The sequence below is a fragment of the Brachyhypopomus gauderio genome, chromosome 3, assembly GCF_052324685.1.
Source record: "Brachyhypopomus gauderio isolate BG-103 chromosome 3, BGAUD_0.2, whole genome shotgun sequence".
Classification (NCBI taxonomy): Eukaryota; Metazoa; Chordata; class Actinopteri; order Gymnotiformes; family Hypopomidae; genus Brachyhypopomus; species Brachyhypopomus gauderio.
The window spans coordinates 28,689,977-28,705,576 of record NC_135213.1 but is presented as its reverse complement, the minus strand read 5'-3'; the positions used below and the strand labels follow the sequence as shown (position 1 = coordinate 28,705,576).

Genomic DNA, 15,600 nt, shown 5'->3' with positions numbered 1-15,600 from the left:
AGAGCAGTGTTTAGGCTACATGACACCTATATAAGCTCATCATCACAATGAGATAAACTTACATAAACATGCATAAACATTTGTAAATGTTTATTCCAGTAACTATGAGCTGTCACAAAAGGTATTTTAACATCAAACAACTAGGACACTAGGAAAACAAATAGTTCAACCTTTACATCACTTTCAACCAAACTATGGCAAAGGTCTTAGGGTGCCCCCTGGTGGATGGTCTGAGTATGAGGTGGTCAGCAGCAATCTGTTATAAATTTCCAACCAGTCACACAACTCAAAGCCTCACGTGGTTGCTTGTTTTTGTGTTTTTCCCACACATTCACTCTCCAAATCACCTTTAATTTCAGTATGTGTAAAGGCTGATTTTTTTAATTAAGGATGTCTTCATGCTCCTGACTGTCCACTGAGTCACTGGGCAGTCTGGGAACTGTCCAGCAGCCTAACAGGCTTTTCCAGCAACATCCAGACAGGCTTTACGTCTTTGAGTCTTTAAGTCTGGATTTTAAAGCCCCTGCCCACAAACCAACACAACAGGACAATGGTAATTTCTAGATGTGTTCTCCTCCAGAGATACAACCTCAACACAAACGAGGACCAACACTGCTGAAATCACGCGCTCACACACAGAGCTAAAACCTCTCACTCTGTTTACAGACCCAGAGCTTCAACCTCTCGTTCTGTTTACGGATCCATTCATTATCTCGTTTTTTCTTTTGTCATCTACATACATACAAGCAAATATGTGTGTGCAATTTTTCTAACATACTGTGTCCTGGATTATCTAATGAGTGATTAGCAGGTAAACAACCTGCTAAGTGTAGTGTAAGACAGACCAGTTTATCAGGAAGTTTAAATAGTGGTTTAAAGTGTCTCGTGTTTCCAGGCATGGTCCACCCAGATCTGTGTATAAAAAGGTGCACTCATGATGCTGAGAGCCAGTGGAGGTGGCCTTGGGTTAATTCTCTGTGCACCTGCCTGCAGTGACATTAGACCACAGGTAGGGGGGATGGCATCCCATCCTGTATTCTTATGCAGCCTACCACACAAGTGTTCATATTATTGTTTTTTGTAATAACTAATCTTTATATTTGATTTCTAATATTTGCAAATAATTCAAGCTATTTAATTTATTATATTATGGTTCTTAATTTTATTTAAAGTAATTTAGGAATGATCTATAGTTTAATTCTTTCATTCCGTTATGTTGAAACAGTACAGTTACTGTACAGTTACAGTACAGTTACACATACTGAAATTAAAGGTAATTTGGAGAGTGAATGTGTGGGAAAAACACAAAAACAAGCAACCACGTGAGGCTTTGAGTTGTGTGACTGGTTGGAAAGTTATTAGTTGAATAATTAGAGGTGTCAATTCCAGGTTCAAAGATTAAAACTCCTCACCAGGATTTTGCTCAGGCTTCCTGGATTGTGTTGATTCCACTAATTTTACCTGCTAATTGCTAATTAGAAAATCTAGCAAGCTTGAGCAAAATTCTGGTGATGACTTTTAATCTCTGAACCTGTAATTGACACCACTATGAATAATATGTGTCCTGTTTTTCATATGGCGTTGTTCTTCTTAAGGCCTGTGTCTGTTCTTCTTGGTGGACAGTTTGCTGAGATGCAGGATTTAATCCTCCTGAGTGTGACACTGCTGCTTTTGAGCAATGGTGAGTTGTTTTCTTCAGTGTTCCACCCTAAACATTCTGTCTTCAATCAACACCATGCTGAAACATGACACAAAGACAGAACCTTGGGGATTAACGGACTCTTTCAAGAACCCATTCACGTGGTACCATGTTTTAGGCAATCATAAGAATTTGTAAATTACTAATCCAAAATTCATTTTATTATGCTAGAGTGTTGATCAGTTTAACAGACTTGTAACGCAGCACGCACTGCGGAGTGAGGAGGCGGACACAAACGCTGAGGAGAGCGAGATTTAATAAAGGGAATACCAAAATCAGGGTCAAATAGGAATGCAGAGGTCAAATCAGAGAGGGAGTCCGAACACGAAACACGGAGAGACATGACAGAACGAACACTAGAAACAAAACACGGGTAGAACGCAGAGCAACTGAACCAAACAGAATACACAGGGCGACTGGGCAGCGATAACAAGACGTACTTACAAACAGGATTAACATGCATGAACACGGCAACACGAAAGCATGAGATCAGGACCACGAATGAACAAAACCACAGATAACCAGACTGGGGAATTACAGGGACTGATATACATGAAACTAAACTAGGAACAGGTGACGGCAACGACATAGGGGCGTGGTAACAAACGAGGAATCACGGAGACAAACAAGCAGGGCGGGATAAACAGGCTAAGAACATAGACACGAAGGAACCCGGAGTGACAGCTAGGAGAGGCGGCATTGCCAAACGTGACAAGACTATTGTGTCTGAAATGTTTACCTGACAACAATATTCTCAGATTTATTAAACTAGAAATATAAAAGAAGGGACTTATGTGGTTCATGATAGTTTTAAGGACTACAGAGCATGAGTTATGGGTCTGGAAGTCTTTAAAAGCAATTTACAGAAATAATTATTAAACATGTTCAGTGAGTTTCAGTCATGATCTGTAACCCATATTTTTATGTATCTTCTTGCTGTCTAATTCACATTTCTAATTTCTACTGTTATAACTACATTTCCTTCCTATATCTCTTTCATAATTACTTATGATTGTATTAACCAATTTGCAGGTGTCAGTGCAGCTGTAGCCCCTAGTAGCACCACTACATATAGGCCTGCTCAGCCCAGAAGCACTAATGGTGAGTGAACACTGTATGTGTTCAGGCTTAGTCAAGTCTTCTGAAAGTCATTCACTTCCTGCATAATACTTTAGAAAGTGATGAGGTTCTCACTCTGTGTGGTCAGTGCTAAACAAACATGGTGCTCATTAGAGAAAAGCTCTGTTGCATATGTATTGTGCTCTTCATCAACTGTCATGACGTACTGTAAAGTCTGCAGTTCTTATATCCATATTATTATTTTCAATATTAGCACTATAACCATATCCGACACAACGCTTGCGTTCTCTGTATTCATGTATTCTGTATTCTGCATTAGATTTGGTCTCCATTTCATTGACACCTATGAATTGTCTTTAAAGAACATTTTCAGTTACAACCAGTTATTATGGTTTTCATAGATATAAGTTTATTCTTCTTTAAACTCTCATTTACATATACCAAAAACTGTGTGGTGGTAATCGAGCGAGAAATCAGACTCTCTCTCTCCGAAGCAACCCTGCAGATTAACCTACTGTGGAAAGAAAGAACAAAAGAAAGAAAGAAATAGAATTTTCACTGCAGGTGAAAGTCATACTGTAGTTGATGTTTTGTATTAAATGTGGTGATGTAACAAGATCATAAATCTTGCTTCTGGTTCAAAGTTCTGATAAACATTTTTCAGTTCTCAGTACCACAAACCCTGCTAGAGGCTCTACACTGAGTACAACCAGGATTCAGTCTACAAGGACTAGTGGTAAGTAAACAACTGTCCCTCCACACATCAGATATAGCTTTCTCTTCCATCTTATTATCCAGGTCTGACAAAGTCTGATGTTTATCATTATCTTTATGAATTTCTCAGTTACCTTTTATTGTGATATTGTGATATTGTGATAATGTGATATTGTGCTATTGTAATAGTGTGGTATTGTAATATTGTGATATTACATATACAATTCATTTAACTTAGAACAATACAATCCAAAATGCGATAAATACAGGTAATTACAATAATGAAGATATTCCTTTGGATATATTTTGGGAAATTTATTTTCATTTATATTAATTAATTTTTTTTTATCTGCTGTGGATTATTGTGTATTTACAATCCCATTCAGTAACACTGTTCTACATTTCTGAATAAACACATGGGTACATCTTTGTACATCTCCTTGCTCAGTTAAAATAAACATACTGAGAAGTGTCTTCATAGATTTTAAAACACATTTCTCTGTATAGTTGAAGTAAAGCTGAAAATATCTAAAAACTGTAATATGTAAATTCAACATATTCAATCATTATATTGCACGTATACACAGCTACGTTCAGTGTTGAGAGCATTGTTAAAGGAGAGGCAGCATGGAGCAACAGAAGCGGCAGAAAGGGGGTGCGGAGAAATTGAAGAGTCTCAATGTAGATGATAAAAAATGTGTAAAAAATCACAGATATGTTCGCTGCTGTAGCCTCCGCGTCCTCTGTAGGTGAAGACAGCAGCAGACAGGGAGAGCAGCAGCCAGAGATGCAGACTTGTGAAAGAGAAACCGAGGAACAGACTGAGCGGGAAAGTGTAGGACGCAAGCAGATAGTAACGTTAGGATAACACAGGGACTTTATTACATGAGAATGATGAGCAATGGCCATTGATTAGTATCAGTATTAATTAATTAATTAATTAATAATTAAGTAATTAATTAATTAGCATACTTCCCAAAATTTGGCAGCCACGCGCCCTTATTCTGATAAAATAGCAAATGGTCAAGACTGAGAAGTGTCCATTTTAGGTTATAATAGCATTTTAGATATTTAGGTTAAAGGTGTGTTTAAAGGCTGCATAGTAGTTTGAATTTGTAGTCTCTATGCTAAGATTTAAAATTTATAAATGATAAATAAAAGCTTTGCAATTTAAGCATTACTACAGTAAGTGTAAAAAAGATATGCCCACACTAAGAGTAAAACGGTGTCAAATGCTTTTAAGACATGTTTGCATTGCATGAATTCATAAAGCAGCTTTGTTTGTAGCCAGATACAAATATATGTTATAGCTGTTTAAAGGAGGGAGCACCTTTTACCTGAAGAATTAGAATTGAGCTTTTATCAGAGATATTCAGAAAATACATATTAGAGATGATTTCAATAAAATCATAAAAGTGATTGTGATATAATAATGCTAAGATTGAATCCAATGACTTTAACCAGTAATTTTTAAATTATTTTTCTATGTCGTACCCCACATACATAAATTACAAGTCGGTTGTGCTCCGCTAATTATGAGGGGCCGGTCTAAACCAAAAATGCCAGGGCTGATTTTTTGTCCCAGTCCAGCCCTGCTTATACCTTCAATGCCTGATTACTAGGTGTCAGCAGAGTAAACTCTACTGGAGTTACTACATCCAGGGGCATCACTACTACACCAAGAACTGGTAGGTATTCAGTCCCTCATTTGAGTAAACAGGCCTCATTTGAGTTGTTCTGCATGACCTGGTAGTGTTTGTTTTTAATGTTTTGTTTGTATTGAATTATTTATATTCATGTATGTCAACTTTGCATATATTATGAGTTCCTTACAATCTGGGGTTAGGGTTATACTGTACATTTTATGTCTGTAATAAATATACTGGGCTCAGACTGGGTTAAAACCTTGCTACAGATCATACCATACCTGAGAGTCTCGTAATTACATACTCTGATTCATGAATATTTATATTTATTCATGATGACCATAAGTAACATAAAACAGGAAGATGATAAATCCTGCACCTAACATCCGGAGTCATGCAACAGGCTTGGCTAGGATGTATTAACCAACCAACAACCATGATCTAATAATACCTACACAATACTACTGGACAAGATAGATTTCACACACCCTATGCACACACTAGTTGCTTGAACAGAACACAGCAGCAGCTACAATCTGATACTGGCTCGACAAGGATCCAGAAGCACAGCGCACTATGTTCATGGTCCATTGCCTCAACTGCCAAGTACTCAGACCACAAAACAAACCTGGACTGACCTTCAAAACAAAGTGACATGGACACACACAATACCTTGCAAGCTTTTCCTTCTAATAAACTTCTAATAACTAATTTTCAGGTGTTAGCACCATAACCCCCATATCCAGGGGCACCACAACCATTACAAGAGCTAATGGTAAGTAAACAACTATCGTTTGAGTTGTTATTTCTGACTTTGCTTGTATTGTTTATAATAATAATGTAAAATTTAGTATTTTCAGGTGCAGCTGTGAATTATGCTCACAGATAATGGCATTCTCAGGATCCTTAATTAACATAATAATAATAACAATGGTGCCACCATTGCTGCAGTTCCTATTGTTCATATATTTATGTAATAATACAAATATTGTATTGATACTATATATTTTATGTTTCAGTCAAGTGTAATCCTCAGGAACATTATTTAATCAGTAAAAGATCAATTGTGGATTATTGCAACTTTACAAATAACCTTCAGTAAGTCAGTTATAAATTAAATGGATAGTTACAGATTTGATATCAGAGCAAGAGTCCCACAAAATGTTAATTAAAACAAATATACTCAGAAGCATATTTAAAACAGTGAAAATATACTTACCATTATAGTTATAGTATAGCTGAAGATATCTATATGAATATGAATGACGACACTTGCTTGCGTTATATTTATGTATTCTGTACACATTTCTCATTGGATTTGGTCTCCATTTCATTGGCACCTATTAAATGTCTTTAAAGTACATTTTCAGTTACAACCAGTTATTATGGCTTTCATAGATAAAGGTTAATTCTTCTTTAAACTCTCATTTACATATACCAAAAACTGTGTGGTGGTAATCAAGCCAGAAATCAGACTCTCTCTCTCTCTCTCTAAAGCAACCCTGCAGATTAACCTACTGTGGAAAGAAAGAAAGAAATAGAACTTTCACTGCATGTGAAAGTCATACTGTAGTTGTTTTGTATTAAACGTGGTGATGTAACAAGATCATAAATCTTGCTTCTGGTTCAAAGTTCTGATAAACATTTTTCAGTTCTCAGTACCACAAACCCTGCTAGAGGCTCTACACTGAGTACAACCAGGATTCAGTCTACAAGGACTAGTGGTAAGTAAACAACTGTCCCTCCACACATCAGATATAGCTTTCTTTTCCATCTTATTATCCAGGTCCGACAAAGTCTGATATTTATCATTATCTTTATGAATTTCTTAGTTACCTTTTATTGTGATAGTATGATTGTGTGATATTGTGCTATTGTGATAATGTGATATTGTGTAAATGTGATTGTGATTATGTGATTATGTGATATTGCAATAATGTGATATTGTGATAGTGTGGTAGTGCGATATTATATATACAAACATTACATATACAAATCAATTAACTTAGAACACTACAATCCAAAATGGCATAAATACAGGTAATTAAAATAATATCTAATCAAGCTGCAAAGATGGCATTCCTTTGTATATATTTCATGAAATTTATTTTCATTTATATTTATTTAATAATAATAAAAATATCTGCTGTGGATTATTGTGTATTTACAAATCCCATTCAGTAACACTGTAAACACATTTCTGAATAAACACATGTGTACATCTTTGTACATCTCCTTGCTCAGTTAAAATAAACATACTCAGAAGCGTTTTTATAGATTTTAAAACACATTTCTCTTTATACTTGTAGTATAACTGAAAATATCTAAACAACTGTAATATGTAAATTCAATATATTCAATCATTATATTGCACTTATACATTCAATGCCTGATTACTAGGTGTCAGCAGAGTAACCTCTACTGGAGTTACTACATCCAGGTACATCCCTACTACACCAAGAACTGGTAGGTATACAGTCCCTCATTTGAGTAAACAGGCCTCATTTGAGTTGTTCTACATGACCTGGTAGTGTTTGTTTTAATGTTTTGTTTGTATTGAATTATTTATATTCATGTATGTCAACTTCGCATATATTAGGAGTTCCTTACAGTCTAGGGTAGGATTATACTGTACGTTTTCTGTCTCTGTAATGAACATACTGGGCTCAAACTGGATTTAAACCTTGCTACAAATCATACCATACTCGTAATTACATACTCTGATTCATGAATATTTATATTTATTGATGATGACCATAAACTTCTAATAACTCAATTTCAGGTGTTAGCATCATAACCCCCATATCCAGGGGCACCACAACCATTACAAGAGCTAATGGTAAGTAAACAACTATCGTTTGAGTTGTTATTTCTGACTTTGTTGTATTGTTTATAATAACAATATAAAATTGAGTATTTCCAGGTGCAACTGTGAATCATGCTCACAGATAATGGTATTCTCAGGATCCTTAATTAACATAATAATAATAACAATGGTGCCACCAATGCTGCAGTTCTTTTTATTCATAAATGTATGTAATAATTCAAATATTGTTATGATACTATATATTTTGTTTCAGTCAAGTGTAATCCTCAGAACCATTATTTAATCAGTAAAAGATCAATTGTGTATTATTGCAACTTTAAAAATAGCTAAGTTATAAATTAATGTATAGTTAGATCGATTTGATATCAAAACAAGAGTCCAACAAAATGTTAATTAAAACAATTATACACAGATGCATCTTTAAAGCAGTGAAATGCTTATCATTATAGTTATAGTATAGCTGAAGATATCTATAAAGACCTGTAAAACCAATAATATCACATTTCCTGCCTGTTCATTAGGTGTCAGCACTGTAAACTCTACTGGATTCACTACATCTAGGGGCACCACTTCCACACCAAGAACAAATGGTAGTTAAACCGCCCACATTTGAGTTGTTCTACAGTATATGACCTTGTAGTGTTTGTATTTGTGTCTTGTCATCTTGTTCGTTAAGATCTCTTTAGACCCTGTAGTTTTTCTATTGATGTAAGATCAATAATGTAAGTTTCAATATAAAATTTTCAATATAAAAAATAACTACATCAGCATTTCAAAGTACATTACACAGATTACACAGACATTACGCTGTCCTTTACTTCTATATACTGTTAAAAATTGAAGTCACCACCACTGAATTACTTAATAATGCAAATATTGTATTTATACTATATAGTTTAAGTTTTTTTTGTTATATTTTAATATTATTGTCTCATTCCGCCCTGTCTCTTGTCTCATTAATGTTATGTGCTGCACATGTGTCTTGTTTGTATGAGTGTATTTAATTGTGCGTCTTGCATGTTATCATTGTCAGTCATTGTCTGACGTTTATTAGGTGTTCCTAATAAACGTTAATTCTGTTTTACTTTCTGTGACGTTCGGGCGCAGCCAAGGACGAGACACAGAATCCTCGGGTTGCGGAGCAAACGTAACTTTAATTTGACAAGTATTGCGCAATCGCGCACGAGTAACTCGGAGCAAGCACACACACAACGTGTAGACTTAAAGCCCTATCCGGACGGGATTAGTTTATCAGGGGGTCCTGGGGTAATTTTCTCTTTTACGGGGGGTCCTCTGTGATTTTAATCCCGTCCGGAACGAGCATGTCCGTGTTTTTCTCAGACGTCCTCAGAGAAAATTACAGGCGGAATTACCTACTGTTTTTCGCTGTACTCCGTGGTCGTCTGGTAATTTTAGTCCCGTCCGGATCCACATGTCTGAGTTTATACATGCAGACATCACCTCGCGTTTAATAAAACAGCTATATGTCCACTGCCACGCACCGTAGTTACACGTTGGGCGCGCGTTTTCACGGAGATCCACGTAAAGACAGCGGCGAGCGAAAATGGATTTACTGGATTTTTTAATGGATTTATTTTATTTTATTTAACGGATTTATTTAGCTATTTACATTCATTAGCGATTTTTTATAATGTGTTTTCTGTATTGGTTTAACAAAATAGCTTAACTTAAACGGAGATCTTAAATGCTGAACTGAACAGTAGTAAAGTTAAAAGTTAAAAAGGAATCATCAGAGTTGGCAGTGTGACATTATTAAACATGCTATCACGTGACAAGGCGATGTCATGTGACCGAGAAAGCCAAAAACTCGCGGGTCCTCCTGTTTTTTCAATTGCTGTCCGGATGCAAGAGTTTTATCACTGAGTACAAGGGTGAAATATTTTTCACAGACGTCCCCCTGAAAAACTAATCCCGTCCGGATAGGGCTAGACAACGACGAGCACAGGACACTGCGCGAGCGCACATTAAATAGACAGACCACATTAGCCCCATGTGATTACGAGACGATTCACAGGTGAGACACATTATTCACACAACAAAGCTATCACCACGGAGTTCCGAAAACGCAGACAGAGCACGTGGACAACGTTTACACACGCCCAAAAGGGAGGGGCCGGGGTCCTCAACGTGACACTTTCGAGATTTCTCTTTAAGGATTTTTATTCTCCTGGATGAGAGATTAGATTTTATTCTGCTTTCTCCTCAATGCCTTAAGGATCTTTTTTCTATTTATAATCTTTAATATAATAGAATAGAATAATATTGTATTTATATGTTAATATTTTAATATTGTATTTCCCTTTTGTATTTTATGCCTGATTATTAGGTGTCAGCACTGTAACCTCTACTGAGGGAGAGTATCATGATTAAATGCTGTGATTCATGAATATTTGTATTCATCATAACTTCTGAACTAATTTTCAGATATCAGCACCACAAACCTTACGTCCAGAAACACCAGTACCACATCCTTAAATTATGGTAGGTAAACAACTTTCATTTGAGTTGTTTTTTGGCAACTTTTGGAATACATTACGAGTTCCTTGTTATTTTAATGAGCAGCAGAAAAGATGCTGAGACCAAGGCATTAATTAAAAAAACACAATGACGTTTATTATTAGTGTGTTTAGCACTTAACAACAATGAACATAGACACAGACACAACAGGGACTTGACTCTAACAAAGACGAGCGACCAGCACAACATTGACACACATTAAATAACGTAAACAAGAACAAGTGCAACACAACAATAACGAGACAGGTGCAACAGATGAACACACACACACACACACACACACACACACACACACACACACACACACACAAAACCACACCCACAGGAAATACATATATGGACATCAACAGATGCAGTCTACACATACACACACCCAAAGGGAGGGGTCAGGGGCTGTACCGTGACATATATCTTCAGCAGTATTATTTATATATAATAAATTAATCTACTGGGCTCAAAACTCAAAATTATGCTACACCTGATGAATAAATGTGTATCATAATTACCGGTAAATCTGATGATTCATGCATATTTATATTTTTTATGTTGAATAACTTCCAATAACTAATTTTCAGACATTAACACCACAACTCCTATATCTGGGACACCACAACTGCATCAATAAATAAATAAATAGTTGTTGGTGAACAACTCTCATTTGAGTTGTTATATATGACCATATATTTTTTGTATTTCTGTCACGTTAACTTGTTTTATTTCGAGTTCCCAGTAATCTTCAAATTGGCGTATTTCAAACTAGGCTCAAAACTAGGTAACACCTGAGGAATGGTATCATCATTAAATGCAGTGATTCCTGAATGTTTTTTTTTCATGTTGACTAATAACATGTGATAACTCATTTCCAGATGTCAGTACAACAACCCCTATATTGAAGGATACCACTACGACATCACGTTACACAACATTTGAGTAGTTATATATAACCTTGCAGTGTTTGTGTTAATATTAAGAGTTCCCTGTATTCTTCAAGTCTTATTTGAATTGTGGTATATTATTTAAGTTGTAGAATATGATATTTGCTTGTACTGATTGTGTCTTGTCAAAACTATCACCTGTCAACAATATGAACTGGTATTAATTAAAAAAGATATTACAATAACTACTTGATTCAAGATGCACAATTACATTTCTTTTTATTCCATGCTTTCATTTCTAGTCTAGTGTTACAATCAGTGCTTGTTAATGGGTTAATGTTGGATTAATGTTGAGGTGTGCAGTGAATTAATGTTGAATTAATGTTGAGGTGTGTAGTGGATTAATGTTGGATTAATGTTGAGGTGTGCAGTGGGTTAGTGTTGGATTAATGTTGAGGCGTGCTGGTGTTTTGTGTGCTGGTGTTTTGTGTGCTGGTGTTGTGTGTGCCGGTGTTGTGTGTGCTGGTGTTGTGTGTGCTGGTGTTTTGTGTTTTGGTGTTGTGTGTGATGGTGTTAGGTCTACTGGTGTTATGTATGCTGTTGTCTGCTCTGCTCCATTCCTTCATCTATGTTTAAAGGCTTGATGGCTTCTTGCTGGTATTATAACAGTTGCCTTGCATATATTTCTTGTTTGCTTGTGTGCAGTGTTGGTTCCATGGTGTGTTTGGGAGTGGGTGTGGCCATGTTTTTGTGCCGTGCTGTGTCTGGTGTTAGTCGGTGAGGGCCGTGCTGTGTCTGGTGTTAGTCGGTGAGGGCCGTGCTGTGTCTGGTGTTAGTGAGGGCCATATATGCTTGACCCACACACACGCTTGTCCCTCACAGCCATGCCATGAATCGCTGAAATCGGGAGCATTACATTAGCTGCTGTTCCCATGACTACGTCCACCACCCTTCAGTCAAAGAAATGTCCTTTAACAATAGCAACACTGCCCTAAGACATGTCAGTCCTAGAACTAGTCAATGGATGAAAAATCTGGTTCCAGGTAAGTACCTGCAGTGTAGCTAAGTAAGGTATATAGAGATAGAACTCCATCATAGGGAGTTTTTCCTCGCCACTGTCGCCTTTGGCTTGCTCATTAGGGTTCTGGACCCATAGTATTGTTAACCTTGTAAACCCTGTAAAGCTGCTTTGCGACAACTTGAGTTGTTAAAAGCACTATACAAATAAACTTTGATTGATTGATTGATATTAAAAGTAGTAGTAAAGGACACAAAGTTTCCAAAGAAACAGGGCATTTGGGACAGAGGTCCTTCATCAGCTATGAATGCAAAGTGTTTCTGAATTAATGAATGAACCTTAGACTTATATAGCACTTTTCAAGAACCCAAGGTCACTTTACAATCAGCACAGGTACCAGCTTTTATGACCAATCTCACACCGGTGAGACGCAGCAGCCACAGGAAACCCTCAATAATAATAATAATAATAATAATAAAGATAACAACAACATGTTCAACTTTTGAACTTTAATGGTGAGCAAGAATAATCGTAAGCAGTTGGGTAAGATATCAAAGTAAAATAAAGTTTATTAAAGGAAAAAGATGGATCAATCCAGAAATCTCTGTTACATACACTTAAAGCATCTGCAAGAGAGAGTTAAAGGGCAATGACCCAAGAACAGAACAAGGCCTTGGCAGACCTACAATACGAGATGTGATGCTAGATGATGAAGCAATCGGAATGGTCAGAAAGGTGAGAAATAAACCATTTCCATATACTCCAGCCTTTCTACTATGGTGTAACAGGAGAGTGATACAGTGTATTAAAGACATCACTACAGCCTTCCAAAATAGGTATGTTGAGCCCCTGTGTCTGCAGGCACAAGATCATTCCCAACCCTCACCAAGGCTGGTTCACGGCACAGGAACCAGACTGCATGGTTCATGAAGTTGATACTGTATCAGATGTTCAGGAAGTTTATATTGTGTCAGATGTCTGTGAAGTTAATACTGCATCAGATGTTCGGGAAGGGCCAAGACAACATGCTTAGGCGAGTTTATCCAGATGGAAGATTATAAATCAGGTAGTAGTTCATGAGGTTATTTATAGCACAACCAGATTTCTCTAGAACCGGAATAACAGCCGCAGGTATTGTATTAGTTCAGGTGGGACAAAGCCAGAAATGGGAGAGGAATTAATACCAATAGCAATGAGCAGAGAGGAACCCACAGATAAAGAGATATGTAGACAGAGGGCTAAGTGTACAAGTAGGAGACACGATAGAGACCAGCATGGAGACATCATGTTACTGAGCAGCTTTAAAGGTGAAGGCTCTGCTTCCTTTTCAGAACTTAAAAATATCCTGCATTTTGAGAGTGCAGCAGGTTATGGAATGCAATGAGTTCACTCAGATATTGTGGGGCAAGACCATTTAATGCCTTATAGGTCAACAGAAGAACAACAGAATCAATTCAATATTTAACCAGGATGTGTGTCAAATGAAAGATCAGAATCAATAGTAACCCCTAAGCTTTTTGCAGTAGATTTAAGTGTTACTGAAAAACCATCTAGGGTAAGAGGAATATTAGATCAATTGCTTCTTGTAGCTTTGGGTCCAAGAAGCAACAGCTCAGTCTTATCAGAATTTAGAAGAAGACAATTAGAAGCCATCCAATTTTTAATTTCCTGTATTAACATAATCTCAGTGGGGAACCATCAGGGCCCAAATATTCTTAAAACATAAATATATATTATATAATTTATCCAATTTTATTTTATCTACTTACAGTTTGACAATCGACATCTAAACAATTACAAAAATATAAGCAAAAAATTATTCAACCGTGTCTATTCAATCTGTGTTTAAAGGTGAGGGGTTAAGTGGAAGCCTGTGAGCCTGTGTCTCCCCATATCAGGACTGTGATGCCCGCTGTTCGTTTACAGAGTGCCTGGCAGTTATAATTCAGCAATACCAGTTTAAAATGACAGTAAAATTGACCAATCATATCTTCCCTCTTAGTGGGCGGGCTTAACTGTATGTTCATTTCCACCCGCTGTGGCGACGCTAGCTGTCGTTAGCGTACCACCGCTAGCTAGTTTAGATTCATTCCTTTGATGTCCTCGTGCGCGTTGTTTACATATTTCGCTTCCGAGGAACACGGAGCTTTGAACCTTATTTTGTTGGAACCTTATTTTTCTTAAGAAGTTATCTAGTACAGATATTACTGTTTATTGCGTGTCTAAAGCTGTACTGTCGTCTCAGTTTTTTTCTTTATTGCAGTTAATTAGGAGAGGAAACACTTTTTTTTTCGGGGGGATGGGAGCGGGCCCAGGTTTAATGGTCACGGTTCGCTACTGCATAATCTAAATTATGTAATGTTACAGCCCCTGACCCCTCCCTTTTGGGCGTGTGTTTACGTTGTCTACGTGTAGTCGTCTGCATCTGTGGATCTCCGTGGGTGTGGTTGTGTCTGAATGTGTTCATTCGTCTCACCTGTGGCTCGTCTCATCATCACTCGGGGCTTATGTGGTTTGTCTATTTAATGTGCGTTCGCGCTGTGTCCCATGCTCGTCTTTGTTTGAGTCTGACACGTCTTTATGTATGCGTGTTTTATGTGCGCTGTCTGCGCTATTTATGTGATAATTAAAGTGACATTCTGTGAAACCGTGGGACTCGTGCCTCGGCCTTCTCCTTGCCGTGAGCGTCACAGATTAGAGGATATATACAACTGAGTACCATGCCTACGAATGATTGTGCCCAGCGGTAGCATATATAATGAGAATAATTTGGGGCCTAATGAGAATAATATGGGGCCCAATATAGATCCTTGTGGGACACCATATTTTACTTTTCTGAGCATTCATTATTTACAAGGGCAAATTGATATCGATCTGTCAGGTAGGATTTGAACCAGGACAGTTCTTGACCTCTTATATCACTGAGTGTCTCCAGCCTATCTAGTAAAATGTTGTGGTCACTGGTGTTGAAAGCAGCAATAAGGTCAAACAGTATAAGAAAATAAATGTGTCATTTATCAGAGGATATTAAGAGATAATTTACTACTTTAGTTAGCGTGGTTTCAGTGCTGTAGTGGGGTCTAAATCCAGATTGAAATAAGTGGAGGACATGATCTATCTGCAAAAAAGTAGAAAGTTGTGAAATTTTCTCTAAGACTTTCGACATGAAGGAGAGATTAGAGATTGGCTGCAGTTCATGAGGA

General features: G+C 37.0%; 1 protein-coding gene across 1 annotated transcript; it reads left to right on the top strand.

Moving 5' to 3' along the window:
* The first annotated feature begins 961 nt into the window (after positions 1–961).
* LOC143510980 (uncharacterized) lies at positions 962–11,613 on the top strand. Its single transcript, XM_077000923.1, has 12 exons — positions 962–1,009; positions 1,624–1,681; positions 2,732–2,800; positions 3,444–3,515; positions 5,116–5,181; positions 5,858–5,914; positions 6,792–6,863; positions 7,540–7,605; positions 7,922–7,978; positions 8,488–8,556; positions 10,412–10,468; positions 11,371–11,613. The coding sequence occupies exons 2-12, from the start codon at positions 1,633–1,635 to the stop codon at positions 11,436–11,438; spliced, it is 702 nt and encodes a 233-aa protein (XP_076857038.1). The 5' UTR covers positions 962–1,009; positions 1,624–1,632; the 3' UTR covers positions 11,439–11,613.
* The last annotated feature ends 3,987 nt before the right edge of the window (positions 11,614–15,600 follow it).

What these genes read in the sequence shown, in the direction of transcription:
- LOC143510980 (XM_077000923.1), top strand. Translation starts at nt 1,633, where the DNA reads ATGCAGGATTTAATCCTCCTGAGTGTGACACTGCTGCTTTTGAGCAAT. An exon ending in ACTGCTGCTTTTGAGCAATG is followed by an intron (nt 1,682 to 2,731) that starts GTGAGTTGTTTT and finishes ACCAATTTGCAG; the next exon opens with GTGTCAGTGCAGCTGTAGCC. An exon ending in TACCACATCCTTAAATTATG is followed by an intron (nt 10,469 to 11,370) that starts GTAGGTAAACAA and finishes ACTCATTTCCAG; the next exon opens with ATGTCAGTACAACAACCCCT.